The sequence below is a fragment of the Saccostrea cucullata genome, unplaced genomic scaffold (genome assembly GCF_032062105.1).
Source record: "Saccostrea cucullata isolate Sc308-1 unplaced genomic scaffold, CSIRO_AGI_Scuc_v1 ctg2189, whole genome shotgun sequence".
In the NCBI taxonomy this organism is placed as follows: domain Eukaryota; kingdom Metazoa; phylum Mollusca; class Bivalvia; order Ostreida; family Ostreidae; genus Saccostrea; species Saccostrea cuccullata.
In genome coordinates, this window is record NW_026918814.1 from 52541 (window position 1) to 68544 (window position 16004).

The window sequence follows — 16004 nt, forward strand, 5'->3', positions numbered from 1 at the left end:
AAAGTTTTAACAAACGGTATTTAAAAAGTTGACATTTGTACCTAATAAAATTAAGTAAAACTTGCATATTTAAAAAAACAGATTTCTTTAAATTTAGCCTTACTTATCAATGTTTATAAGCATGATTTGAAATTAGAAGTGATTTACAGTGTTTTCTTTGAAAGGAAACATTTCATACACTATAATATATGCATTATGAAACGATGGAAGTAAGTAGGAGAAAGTAAAGTAATAAATAAGTGTAAAATTCATGCACTTTTCTTTAAAAGCCTGGATACCTATGATTTTTATTCCTAAAATGTATTTCTTGATCAAGTATCAATTAAAAAATATGCAGTACATATTATGTATATATTATGTAGGTAGTTCAAATCGCATTTCCTGAAAAATTATTTGAGATTTACTAATTTTCCCTATATAATATGATTAAATCTAGAGATGAAATTAAAAGAAACACCGTGGGTAAATACATTTTAATTTGAGAATTTAGAGACATCTGTGTGAGCATTTTCAATTACTCAATGCCTGATTTTCAGAACCTGAGGATCCATGCCAAGAAAACCTTAGCATTCTCTCCGTATAGCAAACTCAATAAAAGCCGATTTAACATTAATCTGTAATTCTTCCCCTGGGAGACGCGCGGAAGCAATTAATGTCCGCAGTTTTGAAGGAGGGATCTTAAAATTTTCTGGGTTAAAATTATAGGTAGAATACTATTTATTTAGAAGCCCTTGCCCCCTCCCCCCCTGCCTTTTTCGGGTTGGAGGGGGGAATAAAATTAATTATAGTAAAGTAATTCTTCAATAAAATAAGCTGCCTTTCAATTTTTTTTACGTAATTCAATTTCAAAATATTTTTTCTCAGTACAAATTAATTGACATCGGGTAGTTGTTGAAGTACCGCGTCGAAATATAGATAAAAGAGTACCAAATTTCCGGAAGTTTACATCATTTCCTGGTTGAACAAGATGGAGACGAGTACTGAATGGGTAGACGTTACCCGATTGGCTATGTATATATTTTCATTTTAAAGTGAATATTTTCTTTTGATTGTTTTTTTTTTCTTATTTTCTTCAGTCCAATTTTTTTTAAAAAATAAATTTGGGTACCAGTGCCTTTGGCATTTTACGTATTTTGTAAATAAAGATTTTTGACAGTAACTTTTTAGGGTATTTGTATTACATCCTGGGATAGAAGTTTATTTTTTCTTTAACTAAGAAAGCTTAAAACCTAGGATCCACCCCCAGAAGTCTGCGGCCGTAAATTGTCTTGCTGGCGTTTTGGGAATATGGGTGATTTGCATCAACTACACTTTTATTGACTCCATCGCTGTCGAAATCGGACGAGATTTCTTGGCATGGGATCCGATAACCTTAACATTAATTAATTATTAATGTCACATTTAACAAACAAACAATCAAACAAACAAACAAACAAACAAAATAAATAAATAAAAAATTAAATAAATAAATAACTGAATATCAATTATCTTTTATGATAAGTCATTTTACATTTCTTTCAATTTATGTTCATTATGAATAAAAGGATGGTTTCACTATAAATAAATTAAAGCTTTTCAAGTTATATATGCAGGCCTGAAATACAAATTCAAAATATTTAATTAAACAGGGAAAATACATTAAACTGCATAGGAGTCAGAACCGGGGGGGGGGACTTTTCCAAATATATACTTAGTATAGACATTGAACATATATTAGTAAGTTTAGCCCCCCACCGTCCACAGATACGTCTTAGTGTAGGTTAAAAATGGGGAAAGTGGTGGTGGTTGGAAGAAAATTTTTGGTACTGGAGTTCGAACCAACCCCCCCCCCCCCCCCCCCCCCCCCCCACCGAAATAGGATTTTCGTGTTTGGGAAATAGACATTTCCTTTTTTTTTTTTTTTTGCTTGTCAGGTTTTTTTTTGGAGGTAGAGAAAATTTTTTTCTTTACACTTAGCCCCCCCCCCACTTTCAATTTGCTTCCGACGCCAATGAACTGTATGTATATTTTTTCTTGTAGTCATCATTTTCATTGATACATGTGAACATACCTCAAAAATGCTTAATATGCTGTGTTAAGAAATAAATTAGGCACAAACGTACCCAGCCCTTGGTCAGTGCTGCCAAGGCAAAGGCTGGGACAAGTAAAACCAATCATCAGGAAAAAATCAATAGGAACTGAAATGATTTTAATGGTGATTTTAAAAGATTTGAGCTGAACTTACTTACATGTAACTTCTGTGCCACAGGGCCGATTTTGGGCCGATTACACAGTTGCGTAGAGTGCCACGGGGCAGATTTTGGGCTGATTTTATTGAAATAAACACAGGTGCTTGAGGACAGGACCCCCCCCCCCCTTCGATATAGACCCCTGGGCTTTTTCGTTTTTTTTCTCATAAAAAATCTTTCATTGCCATATTTATGATAAGATCTATACCAGCAAATCGAAAAATTACCTCAAACAAACGTTCTCTTAAATCTACCCTACATTCTCTATATAAAAATCAACATAGAGAGGGTAGATATTTTTATAAAATGTAAGTTTAAGCAAATTTTCTGAATTAATAGGATAGATTCTATCACAAATGTGTCATCCATATATAATCTATGTGAAAAAAGTCGAACAGCCCCGGGGGTCTATATTGGGTAGGGGGGGGGGGTCCTGTCCTCAAGCACCTGTGGAAATGAATTGTGACTTTGTATTTCTTTTACCTAGCTCTATTCAACGTTAATAATTATTGAACTTTTGCATCTTTTTATTGCATAACATTAAAGGTTTATGGCTTATGAGTAGAATATCATGAAAATTTCGGGCAAATATATGGATAAACAAAGTGAAGTTCATACCAGCAAAAAGCAACGGAAGTGCATAGAGAATGTATGATAAAACCCGTGAGAGATTATTACGTCAGTCCAAAACTCTCTCGGACGTTATCCTAATAAGTAAAACATTCTCTATGCACTTCCGTTGCGATTACCTAGGGAAATTTCAACGTTCTGGACTGGAAAACTGTTTAAGGAGATAATCAGATATTGTGGGATTCTTACGAGATGCAGAGTTAATCGGAAAGTATGCACTAAGACAGAAATATATGTAGAGACGATGTGAATCGACATTTTAGATTGAAATAAAATAAATACATGTTTTTAAACCCAGAAAGACCAGTGGGGGTACAACGTAAACAAACCGGAGTGGCATACCTTTCTCCCTTATAATGTATAGTGGGGTATTTTTTTTTTTTTGTAGAGCGATTGTTTTGGGGTTTTGACGATTTTTTCATATTGTACACATAATGAATAAGTGTAATAAATATAATTTTTGAAAAAAAATGTTCAACAAGCCCCGGGGTTGAATGGGGGGGGGGGGGGGGTTCCTGTCCACAAGTACCTGTGGGCGAGGACTATTGAAATTGGCATGGAAGTTCTCGTGTGATTTAAGTCTATGTCTACATTTTTAAAGTCTAAATCTACAATTTTATTTCACAATGAAATGGAAATATAAGGAATCACTGTCTAGTTTTGAGAGTATGCCAGGGACATCAACAATAGTGGGAAACATGGGATAATTTTAGCATAACGGGCTTTTTTTTTTTTTTTGCTTTTAATCCCAAGATACACATCTTGAATGCTTTCACAATAAATAACATAGATATAAGATTTTTATATGATATATATAGGATCTCACATGATTTGTAGTTGGATATGATTTTTATCGAACGAGTTGTGTGGATTTTATCCCCGAGCCTTGGCGAGGGGATAAAAACACACAACGAGTTGGATATCAGAAAATCATATCCAACTACAAATCATGTGAGATTCTTTTTATCCCATGTTTTTTACCCTACAAACAATGTTTGACACTTTTTATATAGGACTCCATTTCATTTTACTTCATCACTCTAACGCAAAATCCATTGTGACGTCACAACTGTGTGATATGAAAACGATATCACATGAGCTATATCAACGGGATAAAGGGTTAAACATGGGATAATATATATATATATATATATATATATATATATATATATATATATATATATATATATATATATATATATATTCATGTTTTTCCTTTTTTGCTGACTAAGCAATTTACTTCATTTTGGAATTATTCAGTGTCAAATTACTCAAATGCTGGACCTGATACAGACATGGCGTGTATATAATTTAAGAGCAGAGGATTTGTTCTTTTAGAATTTGAATTCAGAAGGGTATAATTTTTTGAACTTCATATTCGTTGCCTAGCAACAAAAATGGATGTTTTATGAATAAAAAAATATATAATATGTAAAATCCTGAAATCATAAACCACATAACTTTGTATCTTTAAATTCTAAAAACAATTTTCAAAAGAAATATAAATTTCTAGACTTAAATTTCTAAAAACCAGGGACCATTTTACAATTTTATATCTCCATGGTAACATCAATTTCTCCTTAACAACACATCATAAATGATACTACTAGCACCTTCATGTACGATTGTTAAAGATTCTTCAATCATTTTTAGCTCACCTGAGCCGAAGGCTCAAGTGAGCTTTTCTGATCACATTTTGTCCGTCGTCCGTCCGTCCGTCCGTCCGTCCGTCTGTCTGTCCGTCTGTCTGTCCGTCTGTAAACTTTTCACATTTTCGACTTCTTCTCAAGAACCACTGGGCCAATTTTGACCAAACTTGGTACAAAGCATCCTTGGGTGAAGGGGAATTTAAATTGTTAAAATGAAGGGACATATCCCCTCGCAAGGGGAGATAATCAAGAAAGGACAAAAATAGGGTTGGGTCATTAAAAAATCTTCTTCTCAAGAACCACTGGGCCAGTAAAGCTGAAACTTATGTGGAAGCATCCTGGGGTAGTGTAGATTCTAAATTGTTCAAATTATGACCCCCGGGGGAAAGACGGGGCCACAATGGGGAATCAAAGTTTTACATAGAAATATATAGGAAAAATCTTTGAAAATCTTCTTCTCAAGAACCACTGGGCCAGAAAAGCTGAAACTTATGTGGAAGCATCCTGGTATAGTGTAGATTCTAAATTGTTCACATCATGGCCCCCGGGGGAAGGGCGGGGCCACAATGGGGTATCAAAGTTTTACATAGAATTATATAGGAAAAATCTTTGAAAATCTTCTTCTCAAGAACCACTGGGCCAGAAAAGCTGAAACTTATGTGGAAGCATCCTGGTAAAATGTAGATTCTAAATTGTTCAAATAATGACCCCTGGGGGAAGGGTGGGGCCACAATGGGGAATCAAAGTTTTACATAGAAATATATAGGAAAAATCTTTGAAAATCTTCTTCTCAAGAACCACTGGGCCAGAAAAGCTGAAACTTATGTGGAAGCATCCTGGTATAGTGTAGATTCTAAATTGTTCAAGTCATGACCCCCGGGGGAAGGGCAGGGCCACAATGGGGTATCAAAGTTTTACATAGAAATATATAGGAAAAATCTTTGAAAATCTTCTTCTCAGGAACCACTGGGCCAAAAAAGCTGAAACATATGTAGCCATGGAAGGATCATGGGGTAGTGTAGATTTCAAAATGTCTAAATTATGATCAGTGGGGTAGGGTGGGGATGCATTATGTATAACAAGGAAGAAATCTGGTAAAGAACAGAATGGTCAAAGCTTCTCAGGTGAGCGATGTGGCCCATGGGCCTCTTGTTGTATTATTGTTATATTATGCAATCAAGTTTTAAAAACCTTAACCAAAAATGTTGCCATGGAAACAGGTTTAGATATTTATGTGTTCAAAGAATTTTGACTGAACTTTGAATCGTTTAACCTGTGTTGAGTTCTTCATAGCATGGCCGAGAATGAAAAATCTGTCAGTCATTTTGTGCATGTACAAGATTTTTCAATCCCATTGTTTTAAAATTTAATCAGGCAAATTTAAAAATGCAATTATCATCTTTTAAAAGTTTTTTTTCAATTGATTAACATATAGCAACTATTTTGAGCACATAAAAAGTCAAAATACTCTATGAAGAGTTGAGAGCCATACTCTGTGAGCATTTCAACAATTTTTGTGCACAGAACGAAGCCAAGATTATGGGACATTCATGATTGACATGTTGAATGATTGCTGATAGAAAATGTGTTTTATTATGTAAATTCTGCAAAACAAGTCTTTAAAAATCAAACTAATAATGTTACCATGGTAACAAGTAAAAACATTTTTGTTTAAATCATTTAGTTTTGTCTCACCTGATCCGAAAGCTAAAAGATCACCTAAGCCGAAAAACAGCATGACCTTTACTGATGTGAGCGATGTGGCCCAGGGGCTTCCATTTAAAATATTTTATAACCTTAAAAGGTTTTGACGGTTGCTGAGAAAAATGAAATTTAAAATTTTTATTTTCATTCCTCATAATATTTTTATACATATGTCCAATACATATGGTCACCATTTCAAAGAAGGGGCATTGTCTTGAAGCAGTGTTCCGCCCCTCTCCCCTTTAAAACATAAGTAGGCCTACAGCAATTATATTTTATTGGGGGGGGGGGGGTGGCTCTGGGGGAAATCGCACTCTATAACAGTTTCTACTACAGAGAGTAGGATTTCTCCCCGGAAAATTGACTCTGGTGTGAGATTTCCGTAGGGGAAATCCTACTTTAGAGCCATTTTTCCGGGGGGGGGGGGGTCCTACTCTAGTCTCAGCCAGTTTTCCGGGGCAGGGGGGGGGGGTTCCTACTCTATAGAGCAAGTTTTCCAGGGGGAAAGATTTTAGGGTGGAAAGGCTACTCTACAAGACTGGTATGCTTGCATGGTTAAAATATATTTACACTTATTATATAAATCATAATTTATGTACAAAATAATTTTATAGCCGAGTTGTAGGAGAAACAGCATTTCTACTTTAGTCATAGGTCTTTTCAAGATCGTTTTGTTATCTAATTAAGACCTCCCCCTTTTCCAACTTTTGCCACTTACATATAATTTATAATTTAGAATAAGTTTTTTAAAATAAGTTTGTTCATAAAAAAACATGTGGACCGGAAACAAATTCTGAAATTTTTCTTTCAGTGAACTTGCCAAAATGACCTTGGGTGAAGGTAATGACACACCCTACAGTCATAAACAATATTTACAATATGAAGTACTTGATTCAAGTTTAACCATAAGAAAAAAATGGACTGGACACAAATTTCGAACTTTTTCTGTCAGTGACCTTGAACTTGCACAAACAACCTTAACTCAAGGAAATAACATACCCTCTGATCATAGCAATCGATCATTATTCAAATTGGAGAGTCACCAAGTTTATCCGTGAGAAAGACATGGACCGGACATGAATTATGACATTTTTCTTACAGTGACCCGAAAGTTGCTCAAATGACCCGGGATCAAGATTGTGACACACTCTAAGGTCATGAACTATGTGGCATACTAGTATTTCTGCCCCCTCCCCATGCAAGATAAATTATGTTAACATGCAACATAATTATATGTAGACATGCAACATAATTATGTCGACATGTAAGTTAATTATGTTGACATGCAAGTTACCAAACTTATAAAAATATAAATTAAATATGGGCAAATTTACTTACAAACGCCTGTATCTGACATTTTAGATGCAAGATGCAACATTGCGTTAACGTTAACAAGAAAGATAACTTATCACCAAGAATTTAACAACTAGTGGATTTATGGGAAGAAGGGGGGAGGGGGGGGGGTTAGACTGAAAATTTTAGTAACGACAGTCTATTTATTTTATGTTGTTAGATATTGCTTTAAGTTGATAAAAGTATGCTTAGAATAACTTGCATGATTTAAAAAAAACCTTAACCTGGGAGGTTCTGAAGGGTGTGACTCGCAACACCACCTGCCCTCAGACCCCTAGCTTACCCCCCCCCCCCATTTTAAGAAAGTCCTGGATCTTCTATTGTTGACTATTATTTTGGATATATGATGGGTATCACTATGGTGTTTTGTTAAAAGACTGTTCTTGAAAGCAATAAAGTTCTGAACACATTCAGGGTTTTATATCTTAGAAAGTTGTAAATATTTACTGCAGTCCATATACAAATTTTCTAGGAATTGATTTGCTTTAGGAAGTCAAACAAAATTTACATTTTGAACAATGTACATACCGATGTGTATTTTCCTGTCTCTGTGTATTTCAGAAATGCAGAAAGCTCCTTAAACTAAGATTGGAAAAGAGAAAGCTGAAAAAGTGGTCTACCACAACAGTAGAAAAGCTGCATTTTTGTCACGACAAGCCAACCGTGAGGAACGGTAACGGACTTCTAAGCAGGCATCATCAGGTAGAGGAGGGGCCCTTCGAAGTGCCACACGTATTTAATACAAAAAAACTTAGCTTTCTTCAGGGCCTGGAATGGAGAAATTAAATATGTCAAGAACATTAAACTAAGTAAAATAAGTTCCAAGGACTTATAGAGAGAAAACATAGAAAGTGATACACAGAAGAATGAGGAAACGGATGAGGAGAAAGATAATACTGAGGAAATCTCATAAAGTCAGAGTGTGTGATTGTAAAACTATTTTATTTTGTTAGTGCTTTGTAATTTTGTGGCAAATTGGCATTGTTGTCAGTTTTACTGTTTAAAGATTACCTAAATGAAAAAACAAAACAAAACAAAACAACAACACATTTTTTTTCCAACCCGGTAACGTATTGAATGTTTGGCTAAATGCAGATATTTTTCTGTTATATCATAGGATCCCTTCTCAAAGGAGAATTTGTCGTGATCAAACACCCTAAACTGCAAAGATTGGCTGAGAGGAAACGATTTTTCATACTGATACATAATCTGATTGCATGGCTTACGCTTAAGGAGAAACTAAACGTGGAAGAAAAAAATAAGTATATTTTGGACATTCCAGAATGAACTACTTCAGGAAGTACTGGTACATGTACTTATGTAAAGCTTAAAAGTAATTTCCAACGTAAGGAATATTTAACATTACTAAATAACTTTAACTTTAGAAGAGGCATAACCAGATTAAGAATATCTTCTCACAAACTCAAAATTGAAACTGGCAGATATTTTGGACTTGAAAGAGATAAAAGAATATGTGAAAAATGTAATTTGAATGTACTGGAAAATGAAATACATTTTACCATATATTGTCCTTTTTACAGAAAAGAAGAATCAAACTTCTAAATGAAGCACATAAATATAATAAAAATTTTCATAGCTTAGATAGTTCTCAAAAATATTTTTGGATCATTACATATGAATGTCTTACTTCAACTTGGAGAGTACCTTTCTAATCATTTAATATAACATTTTAAAGCACAACAACAATATGATATGTATGTATTTTTATTTTTAACACAAATTGCTGTATGTTTTGTTTATCTACTTATTGATTGCCTTTGTCTACACATGTACCTCTCATGCCTCTCTGGGGGCCTTAATTGGAAATAAAATATTGTTTATTATTATTATTGTACTAGACAGAGTTGCCTCTCTTTGACCAAACACCTTAGACCGGCAGTTCCTGTCTCATTCGTCATTGTATATATCGAGGATCAGACAGGCAGGCCAGTCTACAAACACCTGTTATAACATTGGCCTTCTATTGTTCAAATTAAAACAAATACGTAGTTCTCGATGCCAAAAGAATTAGCAATATGGCAATCAAACGATTAATATATATATACGTATATACTGTAAACCAACTTTTATTCGAGTGCGAGAAATTTTTGCGAAGTTCGCGAGAACCTCGTCATCGCGAATATTTCTCGCCGCGAACCAGTCCTGAAAGTGTTATTTGTCTATAAATAACAGACCCAAAAAGGCTTTATCGCAAAAATTAATCGTCGCGAACTATAGTTTACCCCTGCTAAATCGCGAAATAAAGTCGTCGCGAATAAAAGTTCTTCGAAGGTTTTGAGAATCCATATCTGAATTACAACTCTTTTAAAATATGGTGAAGAGTAGTATAATGTGAGCTTACATACTCTCCCTCATCGAATTTGCACATCGATGACGTCAGAGGACGGACCCCGAGTCCAATGAGTCATCAGAATTAATGAGAGGAAAGGGGGCGGATCACACCACAGGATGTGTCATTACGACCTCGTGCATATTGTTTAAAAGCAGATGTCTAAATAAGAATGCTTATTACCGCTTTTTGCACACGTAAAGAATGATTTCCATAAATAAATACCAACTTGAAATGATAGCTGATCCAGGCTTTCATCGATTCCTTAAAAAGGGTGCATCTGTCAAAAAACTGATCGACCACTATATTGCCAACGACATGAGTACAGAATTCTGTAAATTCTGTGAAAAACATCACGTTCTCAGAAGTGAGCTCGTCCATGAGAAACACTGCGTTGTCCGATTGACTTTGGAAGCGCAATCGGATGTTACAAAAATGGCAACATTCTGTTTGCGATCACAAGATATTGAAGACGAATCGTACAGAAAGGGTCTCATGTTGTTCCGGGATATCATGATAGTCACTATGGCCGATCGTATTCCCTTCGATGTCATGAGACGTGTTCGTTACGAATCCATTTGTGATTGATTGATTGATTGTATATTGTTTAACGTCCCTCTCGAGAATTTTTCACTCATATGGAGACGTCACCGTATGCCGGTGAAGGGCTTCACATTTTGACCTTTACTCGGCACTCAGGGCCATTGAGCAGTGAGGGATCTTTATCGTGCCAACGTCTGCCGCTGACACGGGGCCTCAGTTTTTAAGGTCTCATCCGAAGGACCCGCAACTTTCACTTCGAAGTGCCGAGCGCATGGCGAAGGAACAGTTGCTACCCATTTTAACGACTAGGTCAGTCGCGGCCGAGATACGAACTCACGACCTTCCGATCACGGAGCGAGCGCTCTACCGACTGAGCTTTTGTGAACTTAGAATTCATTTGTGAAAGTTATGTGCACGGAGAAATAGAATTCATGTGGCCAGACGGGGTGTAGCGGAAAGAAGGCCCGTGTGACTTTTAATTTGAACGAATCAATAGAAAAGAACTTTTTTAAAAAATTAAACTTTGTTTTTATTCTGTTCACATGTCATTTCAACAATAAATTTGTTTTTACCTTTTATTTTGAGTTGTCTTTTTAAAACCTAGAGTGGATTAAATACGAGGTACAGCATGGATTAAAACATGTGTAATCATGAAATAAGAGGTACGAGGCAGTTTTACCGGATCTCTTTACAAAGTTTTTGATCAGTCCGAAATAAATAATTCTTTTAGATTATAAAAAAAGGCGTGGACCACACCACAGATGTCTTTTTTTTTTTAGACACAATTGACGAAAGAGGAGACGTATAGGATGAGTCAAACGTTAATAGTGCGTTTAATTAAATGAATAACAGTGTCCACGTACATTTGATACACGGACCTAAATTAAAACTGAGTACACGTTAGACACTGAATCCATTTACCAAGTGGACAGCAAACTTGACAGACGAAGAAACGAATTCTCTAGTATTTGATTTTGAATTTCGACATTTTTGGGACAATCGCAAATTAATTTACCAAGGTTTATCTTCCTCTGAAGCTGCGAAACGTCGATCAAAAATGAAGGAAAAGCACCGGCGAGGGAGAATGTGCGACGACCCTTATTTTCCGATCACTGCATTATGGTCGTGTAATCATTTCGACGAAGTGAGGAAAGATATAAAACAGCATGAACATCAGCAACAATATACAGACTTAATCTACGAACTGGGAGATAACCGTAAGTTTCCTGTTCAAGCTATTGTGCATCAAGTGAATTGTTTAAGCGTGCGATCTCATGGTCTATCCAAGGACATTGCCAAGAACTTTCGCTGAGCAGACATTTATGCCACGAGAAAGCAAATGAAAGGTCGCAATTTAACCGTTCCCGAGGACCGTGGAACTCCAGGAACGATAAGAATTTTCAGATCGTCAGACGGGCAATCACCGGACGCCGTGTGTTTTCACGCTCATTGTGGTTTAAGCAATGTCTGCAATCCCTTTCGAAAGAATCTTACGAAAGTATAGGCTTTCAGTTTCGTATTGGTTGTGGTCTGGCCGCTAGTAATTGGGAAATTTATCACAGTATGATCAGACACTTTGCTCGTGAATATCAAGGCAAAGTGTCCTTAGTGCAAAACCAGAATGAGGTCAACACCAAAAAAATTGTAAAAGTACGCGAGTTTGAAAGCACCTGTCGATGAGATATAACCCAAAAAGGTGTGCTGCTATTGTCCCATTCAATAATTAAAACAGAACACCTGCTTCGAGTTATTTTACTTTACACTTCAGTACGTCAGCGACTGATTTTTTCAACAAAGGAAAAGTATCGCTGTTCCGCCTTCTACCGACACCCAAACACATGCACCTGACTCATCACGGACGCGTCAGGTGGAACGGAATAGTCTTCTCGGTTGATTCATACTTTGCGTCCGAGGCTTAGGAAAGTCTGGTAAGCGGTAATGTAATTTCCGTCGGCATATTGAGGCTGCAAGGGTTTGGCGGGTAAGGACTGACCGTCCACGTAGAGTGCCACGAAGTTGCAGTCGAAATGTTGAATGTTAAAGGGAGACTTCTTATAATCTCCGCCATAGGCGCGGCTGGAAACCAGACCCAGAAGGAGTTGGGAGGGTACTTCTCCTAGAAACATGTCGTCGGCACTGAAACTGTATTCCCCTGGAGACAATCTTGAGGGACGAGTTCATAAACGCGTACAAAGCCGGCAATTGTTCCAGCAGTCTGTTGTGCGCGCATGACTAAAGCGGGATTAGGGCGTTGTTTGCTTACTTTGAGACTGGCGTCCACGATTTTTATCTTCTCGTTGGGCTGAGGACTGTTGGACATCAACCGAAAAGCGTTCTTGCTGGGCCACAGTTTCATAGTCAAACCGACGCCGTTCAAGATCAGTCGTTCCTGATGAAAGAGATCCAAGAGCAATGGACCCTCCAGATCCAGTATCGCACCGTCGCGAGTATGCATCCATCTCGAGAAGAGGGCATTATTAAGACCCGTTTTAGCGTCTGGGGCGTCAAATCGAACCGCCTCGTCCTTGACAAAGAGTTGCGAGGAATTCCAATCTCGTAGCTCTTTATGGTCGACAGAAGCGTATCAATGTTAACCTTGTACGGATAATTGGTTCCGATCTGACTGACCGTCTACTGCATTTCGCACTGTACCGTCGAGAACAGGCTGTGAAACGGCAGAGTGACCAAAGGTACGACGTCATCTTCCGTCACGGAACTGCCGTCTTACTTGCTGATCTTCATTTTCACGCTCAATTTGGTGCGACTCAGAACCATGTATCCGGTGGATTGGGGTACGACGTTGAACTCGAGGACCGTGTCGTCGTTGATCTGATTGATGGGACGGAATTCGATCCTTCTTGTTCCTACACGGCCGTGTCGGTCGGAGGAACTTCAAAGAGAGACATCAGGTAAACGTAATTTTCTGTCGGTAATGTCGATACCCGTTTTCTTTCTGGAGATCTTTGAGACGTTTCCCGGGTGGACTGTGGAGCGTACTAGTGCTACGTTTGCCTCCTCTTATAACTTTGCCTTCCCATTTAAGTTCCGATTAAGCAATCTCTACTGGAGTCACCAGGGTCACCCGAGGTCGATTCACATCTTGGGTCGAATCGATTCGAGATCCACTTCCTACCACATAACGCCCCTTGAGATCGGGTCTCACCCGCCCCTCCGAAATATCCACGAAATGTTGCTGCCATTTCTTGAAATTGGGGGCGTAAGGCATCCACTTTTTCTGATCGACGTCGTAGATTTTTATGGATCCCATCCCAGCACGAAGTAGATCGGCTTCGAGTCTAGAGGCAGGCGTTGCAGATCTCTTCTTTTTTTAAATATTCGAATGCGCGTGACCTCTCTCTCGGACCAGAAAGAAGTACGGACGGTAGTATCGAAACTGACTGATCCTTCCGGATGGAATCGTTCGAAGTACAGGAAACAAGGTGTTTTTTTTACATAGAAGTCTTCGATCAGATCGCTGCACACGTAGCGAATCTCCTCCTTGGAAATCGAGAGACAGATCTCAAGCAGAGCACATCCCCACTCCCCTTGTAAGACGAATGGTTTGGGGAGTGTCACCGTAAAGTCATCGTGAGTATTGTCGGGATGGTGTGAGGAAGAATCGAGATTACTCAGAAACAGGTGATGCATCTTGCAAGGAGGGTCAGTAAGAACGTCCTCTTATGCTTTTGAACCGTATAACTGCAGATCTTCTCTAGGAACCCAGCTGTTAAATGTTTTGGGCCAGCCCCACCATTTGACAACACTCGGTATCTCTCTTTCTTCAATATCTGTTCGACGCGATAGATGATCTCCTCTGTGACGACGACTCTCGTAAGTTCCCAGCTGTAAAAGTAACCGGTCAAGGGTTCCTCTCGTAGATCCTTCAGGGTATAGTAAGGAAAGCCTTGTTTCATACCCCGCGAAGACACTACAAAGTACTCGTACCTCCAACGCTCGTCGTATTCTTGTTGAAAGGGACGCTGTAAGTGTAATATGCGCACCTCGTCACCCACTTTGAATTCGTACCGAGTCGCCGGACTACCCTTAGGATGAGGCAGTGTCCACAATTCCTGTTCGTTTCTTATTTTTACTTGGCCTGGAGCTCGCTTGAGACTGCGATGAAACGAACCGTTGTAACTTTTCGTGACGTCACTGAGCACGTAGATCCACTGACGACTCTGGTGACGACTGCAATAACGACCGAGACACAACTTGAGATTCTTGATGTCCCGTTCCGCATTATTAGCTTTGCTTTCGTTTTGAGTAAAGAAATGGTCAATGTGTTGCTCCTGCATTACTTTCTGGACTTGTCTGTTCTTAAATTCGACGCCCTTGTCCGTGCGAAGTTTCTCAGGAGCCCTGCCTTTATTCAAGACCGATTTCAATGCCGTTACCATGTCGGCGGCCAGAGTCGATCGAAGGGGAACGGTCCACACGAACCGAGAAAACACGTCGATGACTAGAAGGAAAATTCCGTATCCGTCGTTGTCTTTTGTGTAGGACGTCATGACGGCCGTGTCTGCGTCCCATTAATAAATGATATAAAGAACGACAACGCGTTGACTTCTAAATTTCTTTCGTACGTTCTGGTGTAAGGTATAACGTCTCTTGCTTTTATAACCACTTGCGAATCTTGGCGTGACCCAGAACGAATTTTCCCTCTTTTCTTACATACCGATACAAATTCTCCACTCCACCGAACGATCCCAGGTGACCGGGATGGTAATACAACTGTACACGGCTTTCAAGTAATCTTTGTAAATCATTTACTTTTTTCAAAAAAATTCATCTTCTCTCTCACTCTCGTAAGACCTTCTTATAAACAAACGCCCAATTCCAAGATCGTGGGATACACCACGTTTTCGAGATCCTCCTTACGTTTGATGCCCGTGATGATCAGAGCACCCGAAACTTCAACGTAAAATGAATTCGTTCGCGATTGAACATGACGGCGGGAAAGAGTTCGGGGTCATACCGATAGTCGAATGGAATGCAATCCAGCATCACCCGATCCTCTAAGTGATTGTTGGCGGAAATGGTCAGTACTTGGACGTAAGTCAACGTCACGGGACATCCCTTTCTTTGGAGGAGACGTGCATAACCTCTCAATCGCCGTACACTTTCTCGGATGGACCCACATTTCCCGCTACAATTGATTTTACCATTGACAAACAGTAGGCAATTGCCTCCTAAACGTCCGTGTTGCCAGATCAGACCACTGAACCTGGCCGGGTCGTACCGAACGTTCATCAGAGCATTAGCCAAATCCCCTAAATCCAAAGTACAGTTTAGACGCGCGTGTACGGCCACACTGGTCAACTGCATGTCGAAGAATGACAGACTAGCTATAGAACTAATACATTCATAAACATCACGTGACATATACTTGGAAAAGAAACAAAGCACATGAAAATATAAAAACGCGGGGACAAAGACTATTTTTTGCCTGAAATACTGGCGATAAACTTTTAATACAATGATAAAATTTCAGAAATAAGGATCAACTTTGTGTAACTGTATTCGCTTGATGACGCTTATAACAAAGAA

The 16004-nt window shown here is 38.3% G+C and overlaps 1 protein-coding gene across 1 annotated transcript; it reads right to left on the reverse strand.

The window, feature by feature from the left end:
• Positions 1-15353: 15353 nt before the first annotated feature.
• On the reverse strand, positions 15354-15782 carry LOC134271580 (uncharacterized). Its single transcript, XM_062753788.1, has one exon. The coding sequence runs from the start codon at positions 15780-15782 to the stop codon at positions 15354-15356; it is 429 nt and encodes a 142-aa protein (XP_062609772.1).
• Between the last annotated feature and the right edge of the window lie 222 nt (positions 15783-16004).

What these genes read in the sequence shown, in the direction of transcription:
- LOC134271580 (XM_062753788.1), bottom strand. Translation starts at nt 15,782, where the DNA reads ATGCAGTTGACCAGTGTGGCCGTACACGCGCGTCTAAACTGTACTTTG.